Source organism: Catharus ustulatus, chromosome 3 (assembly GCF_009819885.2).
Source record: "Catharus ustulatus isolate bCatUst1 chromosome 3, bCatUst1.pri.v2, whole genome shotgun sequence".
Classification (NCBI taxonomy): Eukaryota; Metazoa; Chordata; class Aves; order Passeriformes; family Turdidae; genus Catharus; species Catharus ustulatus.
In genome coordinates, this window is record NC_046223.1 from 38,632,234 (window position 1) to 38,655,383 (window position 23,150).

At 47.2% G+C, this 23,150-nt stretch overlaps 2 protein-coding genes across 5 annotated transcripts in view; one reads left to right on the top strand and one right to left on the bottom strand.

The window, feature by feature from the left end:
* XPO5 (exportin 5) overlaps nucleotides 1-12,136 on the bottom strand; it is a 30,323-nt gene extending 18,187 nt beyond the window's left edge. For 2 of the 4 annotated variants that reach the window (XM_033054096.2, XM_033054095.2), the window contains exons 1-16: nucleotides 11,963-12,136; nucleotides 11,574-11,695; nucleotides 10,898-10,970; nucleotides 10,212-10,349; nucleotides 9,717-9,899; nucleotides 8,662-8,703; nucleotides 7,809-7,835; nucleotides 7,325-7,510; nucleotides 6,554-6,630; nucleotides 6,004-6,103; nucleotides 4,511-4,594; nucleotides 3,978-4,103; nucleotides 3,660-3,750; nucleotides 1,884-2,012; nucleotides 1,036-1,151; nucleotides 102-257 (exon numbers count right to left, since the gene is read on the bottom strand). In XM_033054096.2, the coding sequence (XP_032909987.1) occupies nucleotides 102-257; nucleotides 1,036-1,151; nucleotides 1,884-2,012; nucleotides 3,660-3,750; nucleotides 3,978-4,103; nucleotides 4,511-4,594; nucleotides 6,004-6,103; nucleotides 6,554-6,630; nucleotides 7,325-7,510; nucleotides 7,809-7,835; nucleotides 8,662-8,703; nucleotides 9,717-9,899; nucleotides 10,212-10,349; nucleotides 10,898-10,970; nucleotides 11,574-11,695; nucleotides 11,963-12,067 (1,755 nt within the window). In that variant the 5' untranslated portion in view covers nucleotides 12,068-12,136. The remainder of the gene's footprint in view (nucleotides 1-101; nucleotides 258-1,035; nucleotides 1,152-1,883; nucleotides 2,013-3,659; nucleotides 3,751-3,977; nucleotides 4,104-4,510; nucleotides 4,595-6,003; nucleotides 6,104-6,553; nucleotides 6,631-7,324; nucleotides 7,511-7,808; nucleotides 7,836-8,661; nucleotides 8,704-9,716; nucleotides 9,900-10,211; nucleotides 10,350-10,897; nucleotides 10,971-11,573; nucleotides 11,696-11,962) is intronic. The other 2 variants (XM_033054098.2, XM_033054097.2) reach the window with 1 other exon arrangement.
* A 6-nt stretch (nucleotides 12,137-12,142) lies between these two features.
* POLH (DNA polymerase eta) lies at nucleotides 12,143-21,830 on the top strand. The gene is made up of 10 exons (XM_033054099.2): nucleotides 12,143-12,510; nucleotides 12,594-12,728; nucleotides 12,818-13,059; nucleotides 13,322-13,491; nucleotides 16,675-16,778; nucleotides 17,653-17,772; nucleotides 18,376-18,499; nucleotides 19,157-19,222; nucleotides 19,882-20,045; nucleotides 20,813-21,830. Exons 1-10 carry the CDS (start codon nucleotides 12,143-12,145, stop codon nucleotides 21,678-21,680), a joined length of 2,361 nt encoding a protein of 786 aa, XP_032909990.1. The 3' UTR covers nucleotides 21,681-21,830.
* The last annotated feature ends 1,320 nt before the right edge of the window (nucleotides 21,831-23,150 follow it).

The window sequence follows — 23,150 nt, forward strand, 5'->3', positions numbered from 1 at the left end:
CAATACCAAGAGGATTAAGAGGATTGATTCCTGCAGTTTAGTCCAAGAGTCCTGCACCACAAAAAAGTGATGTGATTTTAGCAGGGTCTGCACGTACCTACCTTGGAAAGTACTTGTGGGAGGTATTCTGGTCGGTAAGTGACAAATGGAAAGAGAGCAGAGACATTGGTGAGCACACAGGACAGGATGAGAGGATCTTTTGTTTCAAAATTAAGGACAAGCTGCAGGAGATCTATGCCATCATTCACTGGGATTTCCTACAAAGGTAGGAAAAAAAAAAGAAGGAAAGAAAAAGGGAGGCAACACTCAATACTTCAACCTGTAGTATACTTCCTACAAAACTAGGAAAAAAGCTGAGGCAAAAAGGACACTATCATCACCACTGTCGATAGGGCAGTATTGAGACATAAGTCTCTAGTCCCCATACTGGGAAAGTCAAATTTCCTCTCTCAGTCTGTCTCCCAATTCTCTTGACACTGTCCAAGAGATTCCATGCTTAACCAACTGTATTGACCCATATAATTATTCTACTGTGATTAGATTGATTAGTGCATGAGCAGCTTAATCTACTAAAAAAATCAAGTCAGTCTACATCAAACTGATCCTTCTGATTTGCCTGCCATTGAACAAAAGACAGAGAAAAAGCTTCTGATCTCCTACTCTCTGGACATAGTTCCTCTCATTTAGTTTGAAGTTTAAATATTTTTTTAACAATCTAATAAGAGGATAATTAAACAGAAATAAATTCTTCTTTAAGCAATCTCTTCTCTAGAAAGGCACTATGCAAAAGCATGTCACCTGAGCACTCTCCTGTGACTTCTCATCCCACAGTGCCCAAAACTAAGACATGTCAGTATGAGTTTGGTGTCATCAAAAGAAGAGTCGTTATTCCTCATGAGAATGGCTCATCAAACAATCTGGGTTTTGCATGGAGGTAACCAGTTACTAAAAACTGCTCAAGGGTAACTGCAAAAACCCACTGGTGTGGACCCAGAAGAAACCAGGAGAAAAGGCAGGAGCATAAGATACACATACATCTTTATCCATGGTTCGAAACATCTGGCTGATGACGCTCTCTGAGAAGAAGGTCATGGCATCCCACTGCACAAAGGATGGAGAGAAGATGGAGCAGAGACCTTCGCCTGTCTTAGCTGAAAGGAAGAGAACACTGGAGCTTTCACCAGGCTCCTCAACAGAAGCCTGTCAAGTTCCTGTGCTGCAACACCTTAGCACTCAAGTATTTTAAGCACACAGCTCTCCCTGCAGATGCCTGGCAGCGATGCACTGGGAGCAAATAATGTAATCTCATGTGATTTGCTTCACTGAAGTGAAGGCTCCAGAGACGTAAGTCTTTGAGGTACTATGCAGAGCAATATGAACAAATCAGAGAAGGGAACAGAGATCACCTGCCCAGACTCAGCACTGAAGGCAAGACTGCCCTCAGTGTGCCTTTGCAGAGCACCAAGCAGTCTTCCTTCACAGCAGGGAAAGCAAAGTGAATGACAAGGGATTTGCCAGATATGCATAACTTCCCTAACAAAAGTAATTAACATGTTACAAAGATAAAATTGCCAAATAATTGTAAAATTGTATCAGAGGGACAGCTGTAGCTGTTCTGCAGAGAGATTTGGGGGAAAGAAAGGAGGAGCCAGGGGCTTTACATTACTTATTCCATAAGCAGACTCCAAAGGGATAAATTAAGGAAGGGGTGGGTTTGACTCGGTTCTGCTTTTAACCTGCAAAAACCTTAAAAGCCTGAAAATCTAGCATGGAGTCATAGCTACCACTTCAACAACATCAACCAAAAAAAGGCCAAGAAGTTTCTTCTTGGCTTTAATTAAAAAATAAATCCCATATCCCTATTTTTTTTTCAGGTAACCTACAGTTCATGGGTCCAGTATCAAGAGGAGCTGTGAGTTGGTACTTCAGCCATTCACCAGCCATTTGGAAACCAGTTAGAGGGTCCAGACGACAAGCCATTCTCATCACCTCTCCTTGCTGGGCTCGGAAAGCTGGAGGGAAAAATCACACATCAAGAAACCAGCTGATGCTGCAAATTTTGCAGACCCACAAATATTATGGACTTCTGCTTTGGCAATAGCTGTGTAGCAGGCACTATTTACAAATAGTAAAGCAGGTACAACAGGATGGGCAATTTTGGAAGTGATTTAAGCAGACTAAAAAATAATGGACTAACATAAAAAGAAGTACAATTAAAATGCAGTATGAATTATGAAAATCTATGCTGATGTCTTTTCCTGGTCTTAAAAAATTGAGAGCCAGACATGGTTAAAGGATAAGGGGTTTTTACTTCAGTATTTTAATAAGGACCTTTATTGGTGCAACACTTCAGTAAGGTGCATTGCAGGACCTTTTACCTCACTGAGGTAAAACCCCCTTATCCCTTAACCGTGTCTGGCTCTCACTTTTTTAAGACCAGGAAAAGGCAACAATGCTAAAGCAGATTTAATACAATTAAGCCACTATTCTTCATGTAAAATACTCTTCAAACTATGTTTACTGCTTATAAAGCATCTTGGGATACTGAGATAAAATACCAGCATTAGATAACTGCCACTTCCTTTAGCTAAACACACTTTTCCTAGATTATTCAACTAATGACAAATTTGAAGTCAAAACCCAGTTGCCTTGTTTTCAATTTCAAAGATACAAGAAACAAAGTACTGAACAGGAATTTAATTTGTTCCAAAATATTCCAGTGTATGACCACACAAAAGAATCAGGACTGCTGACTACACAAATGCAACTTGCACTGTTTAATAAAGCTGTGAAAGTTGTGTTGCCAAGTAATTTTATTTTGTGTTTCAAATTAGTTATATTTTTCTTATATATGTAATGTCTTCAATATAACTTAATCCTCTAAAACTATTTCAGATTCTGGCTTTGTGCATTTAGCTACTTTACAGTTTCTACCCAAATGGATTTATTACAGTAAAACTATCCAGTAAGCAATAAAAAAATGCAACACTTAAAATCTTCAGACATAAATGTAAAAAGTAAAAATTTATGTAATTTATTCAATGTATCCTCCCATCCACCAAACTACATCAGTAGTACCAAGTACCAGTTAGTACCAAGTTAGTACCAAACTACATCCGCCAGTGTGAACCCACTTCAGTTTTGGGAAGAAAAACACAAAACTAAAATCATTATTATCCAGTGCTGGTTTAAGATCCCAATTAAATTTGTCTATTTGAATTGCTCAACTCTAGCTATTGATACTAAACCAGAAGCTTCCTACCAGGGCCAAGACATTTTCTTCCTCGAATGACATCTAAAGTCTTTTGTAAAGCTGCCTTCCTCTCCTAACCCGAGTATGACTTGAGGCTGTTTGATTTCCTCCTCTAGGTGACCAAAAGACACATTTGCTTTGACACCAGAATGCTGTTAGGCTATCTATCTGACAGCCAGCAAAACAGCAAATAGCAAAATTAAACACATGAGCTGCCCCAGGATAATCCTAACTTAATTTACTCCGAGATCCAGACTTGAAAAGTTGAGAAACAAATGGAACATGAAATGAAACAAATGAAACAAAAGCTGCCAAGCCAATTTGGTAGGCTCCAAGCTCGGCCAGTGATTAAAAGCAGGAAGGCAGAGACAGACAACAGAATGCACAAAGGGTCATGGCAACTTACAGTTGAAGAAGGCATTGAAGTCCTCATCACTGTCAAAATCAAAACGGGAGTATTCACAGCTAGGGCTGTCTGCTTTGGAAGGAAAGCCCACCTGGAGACAAAGTGGAAAAGGTCAGGAAGAAAGAGAAGTCACCCATCACAGCTAACACCAGCTTCAAGGAGATGAAGGCTGGAGACACAAGCAAGACACAACTGTGTGCTCAGCAGCCTGGAGATCATGTCTGGCCACGACACAACAAAAATTTAGTTTCTTCCCCCATGACCCACAGGGCACATTCACCAGACACCTTCTCACAACCAACTGTAATTTCCATGTACCTTCACCAGGTTGGTCATAGATGCACGGAGATACTTGGGAACGACAGCCAGCAACAAAGGGTCATGAGACAGAACTTCATGCCGAAAGAGGGCTCCCCATGTGATCTGGGTGGAAGAGCGCAGAAACTGGGGGAAGAAGAGAGAAAAGAGAGGAACAGAGGAGGATTTCAGTGTTGGAATTTCCACTGCTCACATTAAGTGCTGCTATCAGAAAGCAACAGTAAATTATACTGACTACTAAGTTGAGGCCAAGGCATCTTGAAGGCACACCCCAAATTCTCAGAAAGCAAAAAATCTCTAATACTAGGACTGGTTGCAAAATTCTGCATTTTCTACTCAGTTCTCTATGTTCAGGAACTGTTCTTGATGGGTTGGCAATGGAGTAGAAAACACTCTGCCTTCCAGGCCTTCAACTGAAATGGAGAGCCTAGAGAGCAATACTTAGCAGCTGAATTTCTGCAGTTTTCTACAGGCTAGCTCAATTATGCATTCACACACACAGACACAAGCGAGACTTTCAGCCCTTAACATACCTGGCTGGGATGGGTTGTGAAGGCTAAAAATGACTCAAGGTATTTTCCAAAGTTGGCTGGTGTTTCCACATCACAATCTGAGCCCTATGAGGAACATGAAGTATTTCAGACAAAATACTAACTTTATGGCAGGCTGGGCTCACAAATGGTATGTTTCAGGGTAAAGCAGGAGCACTACATCCAAGGCCATAGACTGTAAAGGAGCAGAGACAGAAACACTGAACAAGTGATTTTTTTCTGAAACCAGTATAGCCCAAGGAGAATCAAGTTCTGCTGACCAGCCTGGAGGTGCTGGAGACACCACCACCCTCATTCAATAGCAAAGGGTGACTTCTCACATAATGGAGTTCCATCAAAACCAAATTCACAACCACTGCTGCTACCACAAGTCACGATTTTACTTCTACTGGGACAAACCCATGCAGCAGTACCAAAGTAGTGCAATTCAAACTGAAGAATTTCACAAGAATATACACCCAGATAATTTCACTCCACTTCTCCAAACGTTTAGTGCATTTAACATATGCATATCCATGACCAGTAACTTTCTTGGAAGTTTGTCAGGAAATTAAGTTTTGCTGGGAGCCAAGCTCAAGGTTTCAATTCAAGGTTTTGCTGCTTCTCAGAAATTGTAACATGACCTGGTGCCTCAAGATCCCTGAACTGTACAGCTCAGTGCTGCCTCTTCCAAGTGACTCTGAATTAGCAAGCTCATTACTTCATTATGGATTAACAGCTACTGCCTAACAGCAAGTAGAGTCACTACAAGTAGCAAAGTACCCTGTATGCCGTTCATTCTTTTCAGGGATGAATTCTCAAAGGTTGTTTTTGTTTTTTTCTTTCCCTCCCTAGGAGACTTAACTTTGCTCTATCACTTTTACAGGCTGGTTGCTTCAATCCCCCCACAAACAATATCTCTCACAAGCCTGCCCTCTTTATTGCTGAATGGAGGGAGTGGGAAGTCAGCACCAGCGTGGCATGAACAGTATGAATTTGCATCTTCATTTCAACATTGACACAAAACATTACAAAGATGAACAGCAGGAACAAAATCTGCTTCTTCCTTCAGCTTGAGAGAGTCTTGGTAGAAGAACAGACAGGTATACTCTCTGAGTCATTTTTATTGGAAAATTTAAAAGGCTTCCAATAAAAGAGTAATTTCCTGGACTAGATTTTCTGTAGCAGTAGCCAACTAAAAATCTGATCGATTCTCAGTGAAGCTCAGTATTTTACAGAGGTTATAGGAAATGGTCCTTGATGACAGCAAAGCCCTGGCATCATTTGGGGTCCCTCCAGTCTACCTTCCTACGACTTGGCAGGATACAGTTAGCCCACTTAAAAGCAGAACCCTTTCTGCCTTCTGGAAATGCATAGAGAGAACCCTACAGCTGTGCATAGAGAAGTCTGGCCCTACCTTAGATCAGGGCTGTCTCAAGCCCCAGCCCTAAACACTAGCCCTGCCAGGGTTGCTGTTGGTGTTAATAACGACTTACTAGCAACGCACATAGCTGGCTGCCCAATGCGCACAAAACTTGGCAAAGTCTCTTCAAGAAAACATAGTGCTTCTCCACCAGGCCTTCTCCATCTGCTGTCCTGGGAACGAGGGAAGGGGGGAAAAACAGGATCACAGTTACTCAGGCTGTAGCTGACAGGCACACTGCTTTCTATCTTGAAGACAAAAAGAGGACTAGAGCAATTTCATTTTATCACAGTGGTATTTTCTTTGCTATTATCAAGAAGTACTGCTTTATTGGCATCTAAAACCTTTGAAATTGCCTTTTTGAAAGAGTCCCTCCTCCTGATCAGTTTCAGGCTAAAATAGAAAACCAGGGAAGCTGTGATATTTACACCTCTTTGTCTTTCAATTATGGCTTAAAAAAAAAAACAAACCTGGTTTTCCAGGTTTTGCAAAGCAAATGGTGGTTTTGCTCTCTCCTATCCAGTTCCCACTTCCTTTACTTAAGCAGCAGTATTATCTTTTACACCTACAAAACCATTTGCATGCATTTTTGTGTGAAATCACAGCAGCACCACGGTACTCACTGGGCAGCAGAGAGGATGCAGTGCATGGCAACATCTCCAAACAAGACCATCAGAGGCTTCCGATCCTCCAGCTTACCCTATGCACAAAACACATCACATGCCTCAATTTTAATGTAACTATTTATTCCCATCTACATAAATAGTTATTTCCATCTGCAAGCAAAACTATGTGAGTCGCAGTTTTCCTTACATCTGGGGAGGGGCTTAGGGTCCGCATAAGTAAAAATTTGTCAAAATTCCAAGGTACCTGATCTAAAAAAATTTCTCCAAGCAATCCCACCACAGGAACTTTAAATGGCAAAAGTGAGATGTTATCTTTTATTCACAGAAGACTGGCTAGTTACAGGCAGCTGATAACCGCTCAGCCTTGACACTCAGCTACTTGTGAATGAATGGATCAAATCATTCTGGGTCAAATCTAAACAAATCATTGTTTAGATTCTGCTGTCATTTCTATGACTTGCCAGGTGACACAGCTGATGACATTATTTTCCACTTCACAGCTGTAGGAAGTGGGGGTAAAAGGTCAGGACCTCCAAGTTCAAACTGCAAGGAGAAGCGAGCACAGAATTTGGAGAGGACTCCAATGGTTGCTCTATGTATTGTGCTGACCTGACATTCACACCAAATATCATTAACAAAATCAGCTAAATTTGAATTTTGATTCTCAGATAAAAGGGCAAAGATAGCATTGCACAGTCTGAAGAATCATATAGGAAAAGAGGAAAAATAATAAAAGGGAGTCAGAAGAGCCAGGAAAGAAGAACTCACTTTTCTGCTGACAGCAATCAGGAGACACTCTGCTGCTCCAACCTGGAGTTCAGGCTCATTTAGGAGCAGACACAACATCTCCAAGAGCTTGCAGTTGTCTGCTGTAATATGGCTTAGGGCTACCCAGTCAATGTAGCCAGCCAAAGTGTTGAGTGCTGCTATCCCCACACGACAGTTTGCCTGGGCCTGTGAACAGAGAGGAGGCACGAAGTCAGAGCCACAGAAAAACACCAATTCCCATCTAAAGCCTCTCACTCCTTGAAATAACAGTACCAAGAACCCCCCAGAAAAAGTGAGAGATTTGGATCCTTCTGCTGCCACTCCTCACTCATCTCTTCTCAAGGGCATTGTATTAAGAGTGAAAAAACCATCTGCATGAAACTGCAGGCAACAGACTCAAAAGCCTGGGAAAAGACTAGTTTTAAGTAACCTTAATCTTAAGAATTACTAATGAGCTAACGCCCATCTATATAGGTCCACTCACCTTTGGTTCCTGAGCCAAATCAGTCTTCTGAAAAAGAAAATGAGAGTAAGTAAACAGCTACAGCACACACTTCTACCCAGCACCACTGGACAGGCTTATCCTCAAGGACACCAGAAAAGAGGCTGCACCACAGTCTCCCACTCAGGACATTGTTGCAGCCAATAAAGTCATCTCTGCAGCCCCCAGCCAGGTAAGACAACAGGACTCTGAATTGCCGAGTTAAGTCACAACTGCCTTCTTATCCAAAAGGTAACACTCAAGTCAGTAGGAATGAGGGAGACGCAGGAGACAAGAAGGAAAGACATTTTGGAACATCCTGGAGGATTCCAGGAAACAAACTTTTGACCTTTTAAGAGCATCTTATACCCAAAAGCCAGACTCTGAAAAGATTCTGGTGGCTCTTAAGATTCAGGTCTGAAAGGGTGATTTATCAACAGTCAGAAAGTCAGATGGAGAGACCTGGAGACTTTTACATCCTGACTCCCAGGCCTAGGACACTTAACAGCAACAATGCACTGCCTGTACCATCTTTCTGCTTAATGCAAAAGAGTCGTACAGATACTCAGATTTGATTTTTTTTTTAGATGCAGAGACACCAAAAGCATTTCTTTCTACTGCAAGGTTTTGGTTTGGACTATTCACTGCAGTGATTTTTTAAGTTAATCAGCTTGAGTCTCAAATATTTCATATATGACCCATCTTATAAACATGTTTATCTATTAATCCATCATACTTATAAGCACTGTCCACTATTATGGTCCTGTCCATCATCTCCCCCAGTCTGTGGGCAGGCAGGCGAACACCCAACCCTCAGTAATGACCCTGTGCACAAATAGCCCAAAGATCTGCTAACCTGTGGAGTGGAGAGGACTTCTTGTTCCTGGGGTGCTCCAACCTTGCCAATCAGAAAGATTCCACTGTTAGCGGAAGCAGCCACACTTCAGAGCCTCAAGCATTGCAATGCAAACCTTACCTGGAAATGCATTTCAACCAGACTACAAAACACACAAGGGTCACCCTCCCACCACCATGAACTGCACAGAAAACCAGCTGCTCTACAGGGGGAGTTGCTCAGCCTGACAGTGCATCAGGAAGGTGAACAGAAGTCAGGTAGAAAAAGGTTTCATTGGTTCCCAGTTTCACATTTAGTATTAACTCTGCATTTTAATTAACGGGAAAAAGAATATGAGATATGACTAAGCAACTAGTTTCTAGTTTGGTTTTCCAACTGTGCTTCACTCTCAATTCCACTTCCTTTTCAGGAATAGACTGGGGTAGAAAATCCTCATCATCAGCCACTGTGACTGACAATGTGACTGCACATCTCTGATTCTAGGTAAGAATTCAGAAAAGAAGTCTGTTTACACAAAAATAGAAGAACATTCTTTACTACAGCTTTGCAAAAAAAGGGCTTCCTGACTTGAGCTCTTGGAGAAAAGGACCAGAGGCCCAGAAGCATGTTGAGACATCAGAAATTCATGCATTTTGGTGCATCACCTCAAATGTAGCACTGCAGCGTGAGAGAGTAGACACGATTCCTGAATGGCATCTCTTAATCACTCTTATGTGTTGCATAAACCACCCCAAATTACCTGTTTCCGCCACAACCACACCTTCATTTTCTAAGCTGTACACCCATAGTGCCAGCATGCATCCCAACAGTATGAAGCATGCATCCACTCAAGCCATTTACACTAGCAAAATGAAAGTATCAACACTACCACTATCAGCTTTGTGTGTTCAGTCTCTCGGATCAGCATCAGCTTCCCAGGCCACAGCAGATCCCTACCTCAGAGTAGCAGCAACAGATTTCAGTTTTTGCACTTACTTCCCCAACAATTTGTGAGTTGCATCCCAATTCCTAAATGCCTCCAGCACAGACTAAACCCAAGGGAAGGAGACTCTTACCATGCATCTGTACTTGCTGACATTTTGCTGCAGAGCAGTTAGAAGGAAGCTGAAGATCTTTTCCATGTTCTGGGTGAGGGTTTGCTGGATATCTCGTCGCCGCTGGGTAGGTAGAGTTTGAAAAGTCACCACATCCTCTGCCAAACGTAGGAGGATGAACATCACCAGTTCTGTCTGAGTTTCCTGATGTCCCAAAGTGAAATACACTCCATCAGCACAGTCCAAACATTAAAATCTCTAGCAACTAGCGCAAAGATGTGGAGAGAAAGCAAGCATGCATGAAGACATAGGTCAACGTTGAGAAAATAAAACAGCAGGAGGATGGCCTTCTTTCTGCTAAAGTCATCTCAGGATAGCTTAATCTTACGGGGTTTTTGAGTCCATCACCAACCTGTCTCACTTGACCATGAGTGAGTTAGATTTTTGTCAGGATGATGGAAGACTGAACCCCATACTAAGAGCAAGCAAAAGAGACCAGACAGCTGTGTTTCATACCCCTTGCTTGGAGAGGGTATCCAGCTCCTTTAGCATGTCAGGCCAGTGCTGAGGCCATTCCCTCTTGATCATCTCCACCACAATGCGAGACAGTACATCCTTAATATGACTTTCCTCCTCCAGGATACTTTGAGTTCCCTGTGACAGAAGGGGGACAGTTCCAAAAAACAGCAAGTATCAGGCATTTATAACTCTGACCTGGGAAACACAGTGTTTGCAAAGATTCTAAATCACAAAAACTAAACCAAAACAAAACACTCTTCATTGCAGCTACCTTAGATGACACTCCTATGCTCCCAAGCATCCATAGCTAATCAACTCTGGGAACCCGAAGGATTCTCCTCAAAAGAACATCACTTGGTCACGAGAGCAATCACAACAACAGAGAAAACACGACCAAAATAATGGCTTTAGTATTTTTGCAAAATATAACAATATCCATAGTTAGTGATTTTCCTCCTAAGAAAAGAAAAAGTACCTTATATATGTTATACAAGCCTCACAACTTCCTACCATGTGAGGTAACATGGTTATTCATCTGAGTATAGCACTAAAACAACCAGAGACGCAAAGCAAAAAGCAATGAAATGCAAAACTGCATTCAGATCCTCTGTGCTAATTAACTGGAGTATTTTTTAGTTTTGCTCTCCCATTTCAGAGAACAGCCTGGGGCAGCAGGTACTTACACTGGATATGAGGCCCATAACATTGTTCTTTAGATAAACTTTTTCTAGGCGAGGCATATTGTTCCAGCGGTATCTGTCAAAAATAAACAAAGGAAACCAAGTCAAAACATTTGTTACAGTCTCTGACTCGATTCTTAAGGAACCATTGCTTCTTTACCTAGAGACACTACAGCTCCTGCCTCTACCAGCACCCAATCCCTTAATAAAAAAGCTACGTTAAACTGCTGCTGGCAAATGGGCGTGCCCCACTGAGGTCAACAGACACCAGAAGCAGCAGCAAAAGCACAAAGCATCAGGTCTGTAGAGGCAGCAGAGAAAGGAATCTCAGAACTGAACTAATACAAAGCCTCTTTGTTAGCAGGAGGCCAATGACACAACACTGCAAAGACCTACTGGTAACCCAGGGTGCTTATTTTCATCCTGTGATGTCAACGTGTCTTACAGCTCAGTGAATTCACCTTCGCAACCTGCCTAAAAGCATTCTCTCCCCTCCTTCTTTTACGGAAAAAGAAAAAAATCCAGAGCAAGACTGCAACTGTCCTCTGCTGCACAACAAACTCCCTGCGTCCTAAATGTGCCTCCCTGAGGCACGAGGTGCTGGAACAGGCACAGATCCCTGGGTGGCGGCAGGCCGGGACCCTTCCCCGGCTCGGCGGCACGGGACGAGCTGACTTACTTGACCACATGCTCCAGGATCTGCAGGCCGAAGTGCCGGACGATGGCCGTCTGCGTCTTCTCCGCCAGCTTCAGCCCGCAGGGCACGCAGATGGGGCACTTCTCCTTGAACTCCTCGCAGAACTAGGGGAGGGAAGGCCGGGACGCGTACACGCAGTTACACACCGGGGCAGGAGGCGGCAGCCCCATCCCTGGCGGAGCACGCCGTGGGACACGCGGCCGCCCGACGCCCGCGCCTGCTGACGGCTCCCAGCGCCTCAGGGGACGCCGGGACCGGCCCGCCAGGCTCTCGCTCGCCCGGGGCCGTGCGGACGGGGCACCCGCGTGGCCGGAGCCCGGCTCCCTCCCTCCCTCTGTCCCTCTCTCCCTCCCTCCCCGGCCGGGCGGTACCTTGAGGGCCTCCAGGCGGTACCGCTGCGTGGACGCCGGGTCCATGATGACGGTCACCGCCTTCACCAGCTGCTCGCAGAGGCCGCTCACCTGCTCGGCGGACATGGCGGCAGCGGCGGGCGCGCGCCACCGGCCACCCACGGGAGGGACGAGCGGGGCAGCCGGGACGCAGCTCCGCGCATGCGCTTCAGGGGGCACGGGGACACGGGGAGAACGCGGGCGCCGCGCACCGTCGCGGCGGGGACACGCGCACGCCCCACCGCACCGTGCAGAACTACGACTCCCGGCGTGCCCCACGCGGAAAGTACGGATGCCGCAAAGCGCCAGGCTAAGGCGGGGCTCTCCGCCCCACAGAGCGAGCGGTTATTCAATCATTCACTCAGTCAGGCGGGAGCCGGTGGCGGCGGCGGGATGTCGCGGGGCCGGGAGCGCGTGGTGGCCCTGGTAGACATGGACTGCTTCTTCATGCAGGTGGAGCAGCGCCTCGACCCGCAGCTGCGCGGCCGTCCTTGCGCTGTGGTGCAGTACACCGAGTGGCAGGGCGGCGGGTAGGTTGGCGACCGGCTCCTCGTCCCACCCCGCTCCCCGCGGGGCCGGGCCCGCCCCGCACTTCACCTCCGTGTCTTGGCAGGATCATCGCGGTGAGCTACGAGGCGCGAGCCTTCGGCGTGTCCCGCGGGATGTGGGCGTCGGAAGCGCGGGCGCTGTGCCCCGAGCTGGCGCTGGCCCGGGTGCCGCAGGCGCGGGGCAAGGCCGACCTCACACGGTGAGAGCGGGGGCCGGGGGTGGCGGCGGCGGCGCGGGCCTCCCTGGTGGCGCGGGGCGGCGGCTGAGCCCGTGCCCGCCGCCCGGCAGGTACCGGGAGGCCAGTGCCGAGGTGATGCAGGTGCTGTCGCGCTTCGCCGCCATCGAGCGCGCGAGCATCGACGAGGCGTACCTGGACCTGACGGGCAGCGCGCGCCACCGGCTGCGCGACCTGCGCGGGCGCCCCCTGCCGGCCGCGCTGCTGCCCAGCACCTTCGTGCAGGGACTGCCCGGAGAGCCCGGCCCCGATCCCGGCGGGAAGGGCGCGCACCGAGCTGATCCCGGCGGGAAGGGTACGCACCGACCCCCAACCCCGGGAAGGGCCCACTCCGCCTGCTTTGTCTTCCCCGAATCGCCGGCGCGGTAAATGGGGTCTGTGTTTTCCGCAGTGCATGGCTTTTAGGGTACCCGCTTCTCCTCCCTGTGGTTGGAATGCGCTTAGAGAAGCCTGCGGCTGCTGGCTGGGACTGGCTGATGCTGCGGGTCCCTTCGCTGGGCTCAGCAAGAAGTGCCATATCGTGACCCCTTGTGATCCCTTTTGTGTCCCTTTTCTAGAGGAGCTGCGGCAACGTGGTTTGGACGAGTGGCTGGCGTCGCTGTCTTTCGATAACCCCGATTGTCCTGACCTGCAGCTGACTATGGGCGCAGTAATTGTGGAAGAAATTAGGGCGGCAGTGGAAGAAGCTACTGGATTCAGGTGTTCAGCTGGCATCTCGCACAACAAGGTACGTGCATAGCACATCAGCCTGATTTCTTCTGGGTAGCAGAGTCAGAACATGCTGTAGATGCTCTCCTGTACTTACAAGTCTCCTGTGGAAGACAAACTGAGTTGGGAATGCAGTCATGTGTGATCACACCTTCAGAGAACTTATAAGACATCTGGAAATAGGAGGAGTTGTTTCCCCAGAGCTGTGGTCTGGACAGTCAGCAATCCACTCATCTACTGCCTGGATTCTTGGTCTACCCTAATGAGCAAGCTCACTGGGAATAAAAAGGGCTTAAGTCCTCCAGAAGTGTTTTCTGTAGGAAAAAAACAAGCATAAAGCAGGTAAACTTCACCTTGAGTTTCAGGTAACAGTCGCTGTAGCCAGTTTTACTGACACAAATTCCCAGTGACTCGGCAGCAGAAAAACACCACATTGGGGCACCAAGGTGAGCTGGGTTGCTTTTTGTCTTTCTGGTGAGTCAGTGTTTACCCTGCTGGCCATGGGGATATGGGTGATGTTCAGCCAGCTGCTGAGAGCAGCCACAGGAGCTCTTGGTGCATGACAGCAGCTGCAGGAGCAAACGGACTTTGATGCTGCAGCTACAGAGGGTTTCCTGCTGAATGAAATGCAGGGTGGTTTACTGAGAGCACCCTTTTGTTCTGCAGATGAGGGACTTATTTATTATGACTTTATAAAGACAGGCCCTGACTTAAAAAAAAAAAAAAGAAAATGAAGACTAAATGGATGCTTTGGAGTTCAAGGAAGATAAATTTAAATTTAGACTGCTGCAGAAACAGTTGGTACTACTGCTAGCTGTACACAGGGAGTGGAACTGGTTTTGCACTGGCTCGGTTTGAAGCTAGAGCAGACTGTGAGGCAGAAATGAGCTAGTTGAGGAAGGTCACTGGTGTAGAAATTTCCAGTGGAAGGTATGTTCAATTTGCCTTTCTGCTTTCTTTAATCAAGAATAACAGAGAAGTTCCCTGATATTCCTAGCAGCTTCTCCCAGCATCCATTTTCTATGCCATTTTTTTTGGGAGAGAGTAAGGACATTGAGAGGTACTGTGCTATCCCTGAAGAACTGGGCATCTGTAGCAGCAAGCTCAGTGCAGAGATCACCACAGCATACTTGTGGCTGTGCAGAACACTATGCTGTGCTTCCACAGGCAGCTCACCTCGGTGGGTACAAACCTTTTCTGCAGAACAAAAGGGTGCTCTCAGTAAACCACCCTGCATTTCACTCAGCAGGAAACCCTCTGTAGCTGCAGCATCAAAGTCCGTTTGTTCCTGCAGCTGCTGTCATGCACCAAGAGCTCCTGTAGCTGCTCTCAGCAGCTGACTGAGCATCACCCAATCCCCATGGCCAGCAGGGTAAACACTGACTCACCAGAAAGACAGAAAGCAACCCAGCTCACCTTGGTGCCCCAATGTGGTGTTTTTCTGCTGCCGAGTCACTGGGAATTTGTGTCAGTAAAAACCATTCTCAGGCTCCAGCGACTGTTACCTGAAACTCAAGGTGAAGTTTACCTGCTTTATGCTTGTGGTTTTTCCTACAGAAAACACTCATAAGGAACTGCTTTTCCCAATGAAGTACCTTGTTAGAGTACACCAGGAACCCAAATGATAAATGAGACCAAATAACCTGGAGGATAATACTATGGTTTTCTCAAGAACTACTCATGTCAATTTATGTGCCCTCTCTAACAGCATAAGTGGCCAAATGTGCAGGAAAGACAACAGATCTGAGGTGTCAACATTATGGTTTCTAACACACCTCACCCTGAGCTGAATAACCTAATGATGACATTGTAGCAGACAACATGACTGAAGTTGTCTGAAGGGCATGCATCTAGCTAGAGAAAATACTACTCTTTCCCATAATGATTTTGTTTGGTGAGTTGCACTCAAATTGGGATGTTAAGAGTGGGATCCTGGGGGAATCTATTCAAGGTCTGCTAAGAACGAGTATGTTCATTGAAGCCTACAGAGAGGGAACAGCTCTTTGAATTCGGGTATTGCACAGATGGGGCTCAGGACCTGGGCTGTGAAAGTTCTGAGATGTAATTACAGTTGAAAATTCTGAGCTTGAAAAAGCTTAGAATCAGTCTGAAATCACCAAACAGTGCTTCTTGTACTCCTCTTATGTACACTGACTGTTTTGTGGTTTATAGAAAAAAAGCAACCAGCAGGATTGTGGCTAAGTCACAGTAAGTCAGGAAGTAGCGTGGAGTTGTTGTGGACAAGCAGCAGGATGACTCAGTAATATAAGTGCTCTTGTAGAAGAGCTAAATCCTGTTTCAGCATGTGCAGTTTACAGAAGGTGTCAGAAAAAGTAAATTATTTCTCCCCATGAAGTCTCAGTGATTGGTTTGGCTTGCAGCACATCATTTTATGAGGTGGATAAACTTGGAAGTCTCCAGCCAGACAAGAAAAACAGTGATTGGACATCTGAAAAAGGATCTTTGTCTAGAAACGAGTTCAAATGTATGTAAGCCTGTAAAATGGGCTGTTAATAACGGTCATAGCTCAATAGGCAGGCAAGAAATTTTGCTTAGTTACAAAATGTATGGCAAAGCAGTGAAAGAGGAAGTTATTAGAATTGTTCAATAAAACCTCAAACACCCTGCTAAACGTACTTCAAACTGGTCTGTGTATTTTTGACCCTGTGGTAGCTTAGAGTGGGAAGGGAAGTTGTATAGGAGAACATGCCTTCCAGGCTAGCAATTCTGCATTTTAAAGGTTTCCTTTTGCAGCACTATGCTGCTGCAGACCTCACAGAAAAAAAGATTAAAATAGTGACATTAAGAAAAAGCAAGACAAACACAGAAAATTAAGGAAAAAGACATAGGGAGAGACATAGCCTGGGGAGGATTATGAACATGCTGTGGAAGCTCTAGGATGTTTGCCTGATGGAATACTACAGCAACCACAACAGATGATAGATCTTTATCTGCCTGGAGTAGGAGTCCAGCAATTCACAGAACTAAAGCCTGGAAGCAGCTTTGCTTTCAGAGTACCCAGCATGTCGAATCCTGAGGTGGATGCTGCCTAAGAGCAAGCAGTGGTGCAGCCTGCACATATCCTAGCAGATATTCTGAAGGTGGCTCTTAGAGGTGATGCAGCACAAGCTGTTGGGTGGAGTCACACGAGGCCAGTGCACAGTGTATAATAACTGAGTTTCCACCCTCTTGTGTGTTACAGACACTGGCCAAACTGGCCTGTGGGTTGAACAAGCCCAACCGCCAGACACTGGTGTCTGCACGATTTGTGCCGCAGCTCTTCAGCAAACTGCCCGTCAGCAGCGTGTAAGTACCAGGGAGCTGCTGCTTTAATGCAGCCCGGGGCTGCTCCTGGCCACCTCAGCACAGCAATTTGATGCTCACTGATAGCAGCTAGCAGAAGCCAGCAGAGGCTCTCAGCTCCACAGTAACTGCTCGTCAATGAAGGGAACAAATAGAGACAATCCTGCCAGTCATCCCTCATGGCTGTGAGTGACAGTTCAGGGCGAGTGTGCTTGGAAAGTTGCTGTCGTGCTGCTGAAGGGACCACAATCCAAAAGCCGGCTAGCAGCCTATGGGCATCCTTTCCCAGAGTAAGGCTGTGCTCAGAATGACTGCTGGGGTGCACAGGTGTAAGCCAGAAACAACTGTGGGCAAGGAGGCCGTTGCTATTCCCCAGTGTGAATGACAGCTGTGCTCACAGAGAGCAGATGTGGTTTGCTTTTGAGCATCCACGCTGTGCACAAGTACCTTTTCTGGTGTAGGGGAGTGTTACAAACACTGCTGCTCCAAAGGAATCCTAATTCTGCTCTCCAGACCTGTACTGCTGTTCTCTGCTTTCTGTGTCTTGCATGGGATGGAGAGGGATGTGTGTAGGAAAGGGTCCTGTCTGTGTAGGAAGAAGGAAGCTGTATGTGAGGCATTCTTCAGAGCATGGTTTGTGATCAGGTGGAGCTGAGGGAGAAAATTGGGGGACCCAAGGAGCAGATCCTACATCAACTCCTATGTGTTGTTTTACTAGGAGCAGAAGAGCTGTTACATGCTGTTTTCCTTTTGTCCTTTTAGTTCCTGGCAGCTTCTAGCTGTCCTCATCTAGAAACAGCTGCTGCAATGAGACTTGTCATAGTCGTCACGTGATCTTCATTTGTGTTTTCACTTTCTCTTTGTTTCTCTGCCATAGCCGTAACCTGGGAGGCAAGCTTGGCACTGCTATCACAGACATCCTGGGAGTAGAATACATCGGGGAACTGACACAGTTCAGTGAGACTGAGCTCCAGACACATTTTGGAGACAAAACTGGGTAATGATGAACCACTCACCTTGGCTCTTGGCAGGAATTGAGACTTCCTTTCAGTCACAGAACCTTTTAGGTTGTTCTTCTGTGAATAGGAAGGTTGGAAGGGAAAACTTCAGTGACATCTTTGGGAAGCATTGATCTATCGGGCCCACAGTAGGTTTCTAGTCTTGCCTGCTGCCAGGCACCCTCCCCAGGATAGTATTTTGCTTGTCAGCCAGTGCCTTGGCCTTCCTCTACAGCATCCAAGGATGGGGTCAAAGGGCTGGTTCTCTGCAGGCTGGGAAGAGGGCAGTTGTGACAGTCTCATCACAGAGGAAATTACAAGGCTGGACTGGAGCCTGAAATATAACTTCTGGGCCCAGAACAGCAGTTGGACTGCCCTGTAGACTTGTGAACTGTTGCCACTTCAGGAGAAGAGGTGGAGGAGTTGAGGCCTGAAGGAATCCTGCCTGTTCAGCTGTGGCTGCAACTGTAGAGCTGGGGATGAGAGACAATCACAGCTTGTACTGAGTTGAAAGCAGGGCTCAGCAGGAGACTGACATGCTGTCCAGTGGTACCTCTCTGTCTGTAGCTGCCTTAACCTCATGATTTCCCTGTGGCTTTCAGGTCTTGGCTCTATGACTTGTGCAGAGGAATTGAAGAGGAACCTGTCAAAAACCGGTACCTGCCCCAGTCTATTGGCTGCAGCAAGAACTTCCCTGGGAAGTTAGCCCTGGCCACACAGAAGGCGGTAGGAGAAGCCTACATCTAGCTTGGCTTTCACACTGGACTAGATAAGAATACTAAAAACTGAGATCAGATTGCAAAACTGCTGGTTTTTGGCACAATTATGCCTTGAAACTCAGACTAGAGGCTCAGTGGGAGAAGGTAGTTTGACCTCTGGAAGTCCCTGTTGACAGAAATGTATTAGCAAACCAAACTCCTGCACAAAGAGGTCCATCCTGGTTGTAATTTCCATGAGCAAAACTGGGCTTGTGCTGTTAGAAAGTTACTCACAGTGACAAGCTTCAAGAGCAGGGTTGCTAGAAGGAAAGTAACTAGCCCAAAGAAAGAGGCAGGCTGTGCTTTAACTATTATTTGGGATGAGGTTCCCACTGAGCTGTAGGAAGATGGAAAGAGAAATCCAGGACAGGGAACCTAGATCACTTGGCAAAGTCTAGTAGTAATGCTGCAGGGCTTGTATGATATCTACAATGTCCTTGCCTGCAATGTTGAATCTCAGCTGGACTGAATTTCTCAAGGTCTGTCACAGATTTGGGGCCTTACAATAGTTGTCTTTCCAGTCTGATCCCCCACCAGCATTCCCCAGTGTGCAGAGCATTGCTCTTGTATTGTGGTGCTGCTGTAAGCAGAGGTCCAACCTGTCTCTTACCCCTGCTTTGTCCAGGTGCAGCATTGGCTCCTGCAGCTGGCCTTGGAGCTGGAGTCCAGACTGAACAAGGACAGGAGCCAGGTAAGGAGGGGAGGCACAGGGACACAAGGAGGCACTTAGTGCATTTGCACCATGAGTGGTTTGCAGGAGGCTGAGAGTGGTATGTGAGAGGGGAGGAAATCTGCTCACCCATAGATGTGTGCCTGTGTGCTGAGGTGTCCCAAGTAGAGAGGTGTGCACAAGCATGGCCAGGCAGGATGGTTTTGCCCCAGAACACTGCAGGGTTAAGAATCCTTGTCCTGTGCTTTAGGATGCAGGGATCTGAAAGCTATTGCACCTTCCTTCTGCTGCACTGCTGCTTGCAAGCCTTTTGCTGGCATAGGTGTGCCCGTGGGCTGTGAGAGGAAGTGCTGCACTCCTATCTGGATGGTACGCTGCAGGCCAGGGTGGGAGCAATCCACCGGCTTTGGCACTTGGGCCAGTGGGGCCAAAAAAAGTGCGGAGCTTCCTTTGAGGGAAAGTAAGGACTAGCTGCTTCCCATTCTGTGTGGCACAGCTGTGCAAGCACTTGTGTATCCCATCCCTTGGCAATCAGTCCGGGCAGGACATGTTGCCCCACCATCGGGAGAAGGCAGAGGGGTGGGGGGCTGGGGAGGGCTCCAGGCAGGGAACAGTCCCCTCGGCTGTTCCTGCCCTTTCCTGCAGGAGTCGCTGGAAGCACAGCTCTACTCTCCCGGCAGAACCACCGTGTGGCCCGACAGCTGATGGTGGTGATCCGCCAGCAAGGGGACACCCGCGTGTCGCGTCTGTGCGCCCTGTCCCGCTACGACGCGCAGAAAATGTGCAATGACGCCTTCACTCTCATCCAAAACTGCAACATGGCTGGGGCTCACCAGGCAGCATGGTGAGTGTGGGACAAAATGGGTCACCTCTATCAGGAGTGGTTCTAATGTGGGAGGTACTGGATGAGCCAGAGACCTTTTGGAAAGGAACTCAAGTGAAATTGAGTGTCAGAAAAGCGATTCCCAGCACCCTCATGATAGGTTGCAGCAACCTAGCAGTAGGACAGTGTGGCCTCTTTTGAGCCCCACATCTGGTGAGACACTTTTGTACTTGGACCTGAGGATTGTTGCTGGCTGGGGTTTGTCTGGCTGGAGCAAGGCTGTCCTGGCCCTGCTGGGCTGAAGAAGCTAGCTAAGCTTTGTTGTCCTACCCTAAGGACAAAGCTTTTTGTAAGGAAGCCTTTGGGGCAGGAAGAAAAATGAAAGTGTATAACTCCTGTCTTCAGCATTTCCTTCCTTCCTTCTGCTCTGCAGTGAAAGCAAGAAGGTCCTGTCTGTTAAATTTTGGCAAGGCTGCTGCTTCTCACAGCAGCTTCAGCTTGTAGTGGACTGAAAGTCCAGGCTGGCAGTTGGCTGCTCCTGCTCCCATGCCCTTCTTTTGGGAATTGCTGCTTTGGAAAGAGATGTTCTGCTTTGCCCAGCACAGCCTGCTATGTCTGTTCTGGAGGTAACAATAGCCAACTTTGTCAGAACAAACATCTCTCCCACCCCTTGCTAGATACTACAGTTCCCCTGTCTGTGAATGTTTTGTGTTGTTTAAAGTCTTGCCTCAAAAGATTTCTTGCTTTCCAGGCTGGTGTCTGAGCTGATGTTGGTCTGTCCTTTGCAGGTCTCCACCATTGATTTCAGTGCAACTCTCAGCAAGCAAGTTCTCGGAGCCTGTCACCCTCTCTACAGGCATTACCACCTTCCTGACAGGTGATACCCAGCCTGATGGCACTGCTACCACCAGCCAAAACACCATGTCTTGTGGGAGGGCCAGGGTCAAGTTCTTTAGGAGCCCAAGCAAAGAGCTTCGGCAGAAGCCAGCGAGCGCTATTGAGTCATTCTTCCAAAAGGCAGCAGAACGGCAGCTGTCACAGGCAGCAGCAACAACCAGCTTGTCCACTGCTGCCACTGCAGAGTCAGTTGTGCCCACGTCCCCAGAGCATCAAGAGAGAACTGCTGTTGGCTTGCCTGTAGGCCCTGCCTCTGTGCAGTGTGACCTGGAGTCCCCTGTAAAGCGGAGTCCCAGTGATGCCAGCCCTACTTCTCCGTACAAGATGCTTCCCCAGGAGAAGTTGCCATCAGAAGCTACACAAACACCCTCAACTCCACCCAACTCCAGGACCCTTCTGAAATTACAACCAGCTATGGAGGGAAATGAGCAGAATTTGCCACCCTCTCCTGAGCTCACTCTGCTCCCTCCTGCCTCTCCAGGGGACCAGCAGCGCTGTGAGAAGTGTGGCCAGCTTGTGCTGGTGTGGGAGTTCCCAGAGCACATGGACTACCACTTTGCTCTGGAGCTGCAAAGCTCTTTCCTGGAGCCCAGCCCTCCCATGGCTTCAGAAGCAGCTCCCAATGCAAAGGCTGTGACTTCCAGGTCTCCTGCCAAGGCAAAGAACAAGCCCAAGACTCCAGCAGGGTCAAGTGCAAAACGACCCAAAGAAAGTGTGACAAAAACTTTAGATTTTTTCTTTAAGCCCTTACCTCCTTAACTCCCAGCCACACTGGGTGTTTTTAAAGAATCAGTATTTTTAAAGAATCAGTGTTTTTAAAGAATCAGTGTTTTTAAACACAGTTAAAAGTTTTTATACTGCCTGTCAGGTTTTAATGTGGAAAAGTCTAATAAATTATCTCCACCCCAAGTCTAGGAGGAACTGGAACTCATTAATTGTGCAGATGTAGCCAGTTTAGCTGGTGGCAGCTAAGCCTGCCTCTGCCTGCCTGGTGCTACTAGAAGCTGCATGGTACTCTCACCTACACCTCTTGCCATAACTATTTCCATGGCATCATTGCTCAGTAATTCTGTTTGTCCTATAAAAGCAGCCACTGTAAGTGCAGCAGCTTATCCCAGGCAATCTCCAGCTAAGCTTTGGCTTGAACCCCTGTCTAATCGTATGAAACTTTCAACTCATAGTTCTACTCCGGCTGCAGTTGAAGACCTCAACCTTACTATGTAATTTATATGTAGTAGCTTAGCCCTGTAGTAGCTTAGCCCTGTTGTTCTTTCTCACCTCCACCTGGAAGACACTGACTTTTATTCTGTCCTTCCCACACCCCAGGATTTATGTTATAGATGGTTTGACAATACCCTCTCTGTAGCAGTCCATTGCATAGTGCTTATCAGCAGCTCAGGAGCACACAAGACTGCTCCTGTCATGTAAGATTTGAGGAAGCAGTAGCTGCATGGGCATACTTTTTGGTGGGGTTTTTGAAAACTTTGCATTAGTTCTTAATAATTGCTATTGACTCATAAACAGTCTACTGCTAGAGCCCTCACTGGAAGGGATAGAAAACATAGCTAGAAAACAGATAGAAAAATGGATAGAAAAGAGTCACAAAGCCCACTGTGAAAGCTTTTGTCTGGTGCAAAATGTATAACCACATTTTTCCTCCTTCCCAGACTCTGAGTAATACTAAATACAACTTGCTGACAGGTATCTGTTCTGACTGTGCTCTGCCAAATGACTTGTTCAGCTCTTTGGGCCACAGGTCCCAGTAAAAAGGTCACTCTAGAGCTCCACAGATTACAACAGCCAACAGAGCAAGTATCATGGAGGGGACAAGCAGGCACTGAAGAGAGTGAGACTGGCTCCAGGGCAAGAGAAGTGCTTGCCCTCAGCTGCCTGACAGGGCAGCTCTGCTATACTTCGAGCTGCCTGGAGCCCGCCAGGAGCTCTACTGCCAATAATTTGAACGTGGCTCTTAGGGCGGGGGAAAGAATGTGCCACGTCAAGGCAGCACTGGGTGGGGTTAGGAAATGCATTGCAGGGAGTTTCATCAGCTGCAGGCTTCCCTTCCGTGGGCAGGGGGGAGAGAGCCTTTCAGGCAGCAGATAACGATGCAAACTGCAGCTCTGTATCTATGTGCTGTTTTCTGAACTGCATCATCCTAAACGCAGCTGTTGAGCTGTTGTCTCCTTCCAGCAGACAGCCTGTGCTGGGATGCTGCTACATTATTGTCAG

Bases quoted from the DNA above. Each gene is read 5' to 3' on its own strand.
- POLH (XM_033054099.2), top strand. From the start codon at position 12,143: ATGCGCTTCAGGGGGCACGGGGACACGGGGAGAACGCGGGCGCCGCGC. The intron at 13,492-16,674 runs GTACGTGCATAG...TGTGTGTTACAG, and splicing joins CTGGCATCTCGCACAACAAG to ACACTGGCCAAACTGGCCTG. The intron at 19,223-19,881 runs GTAAGGAGGGGA...CTCTCCCGGCAG, and splicing joins TGAACAAGGACAGGAGCCAG to AACCACCGTGTGGCCCGACA.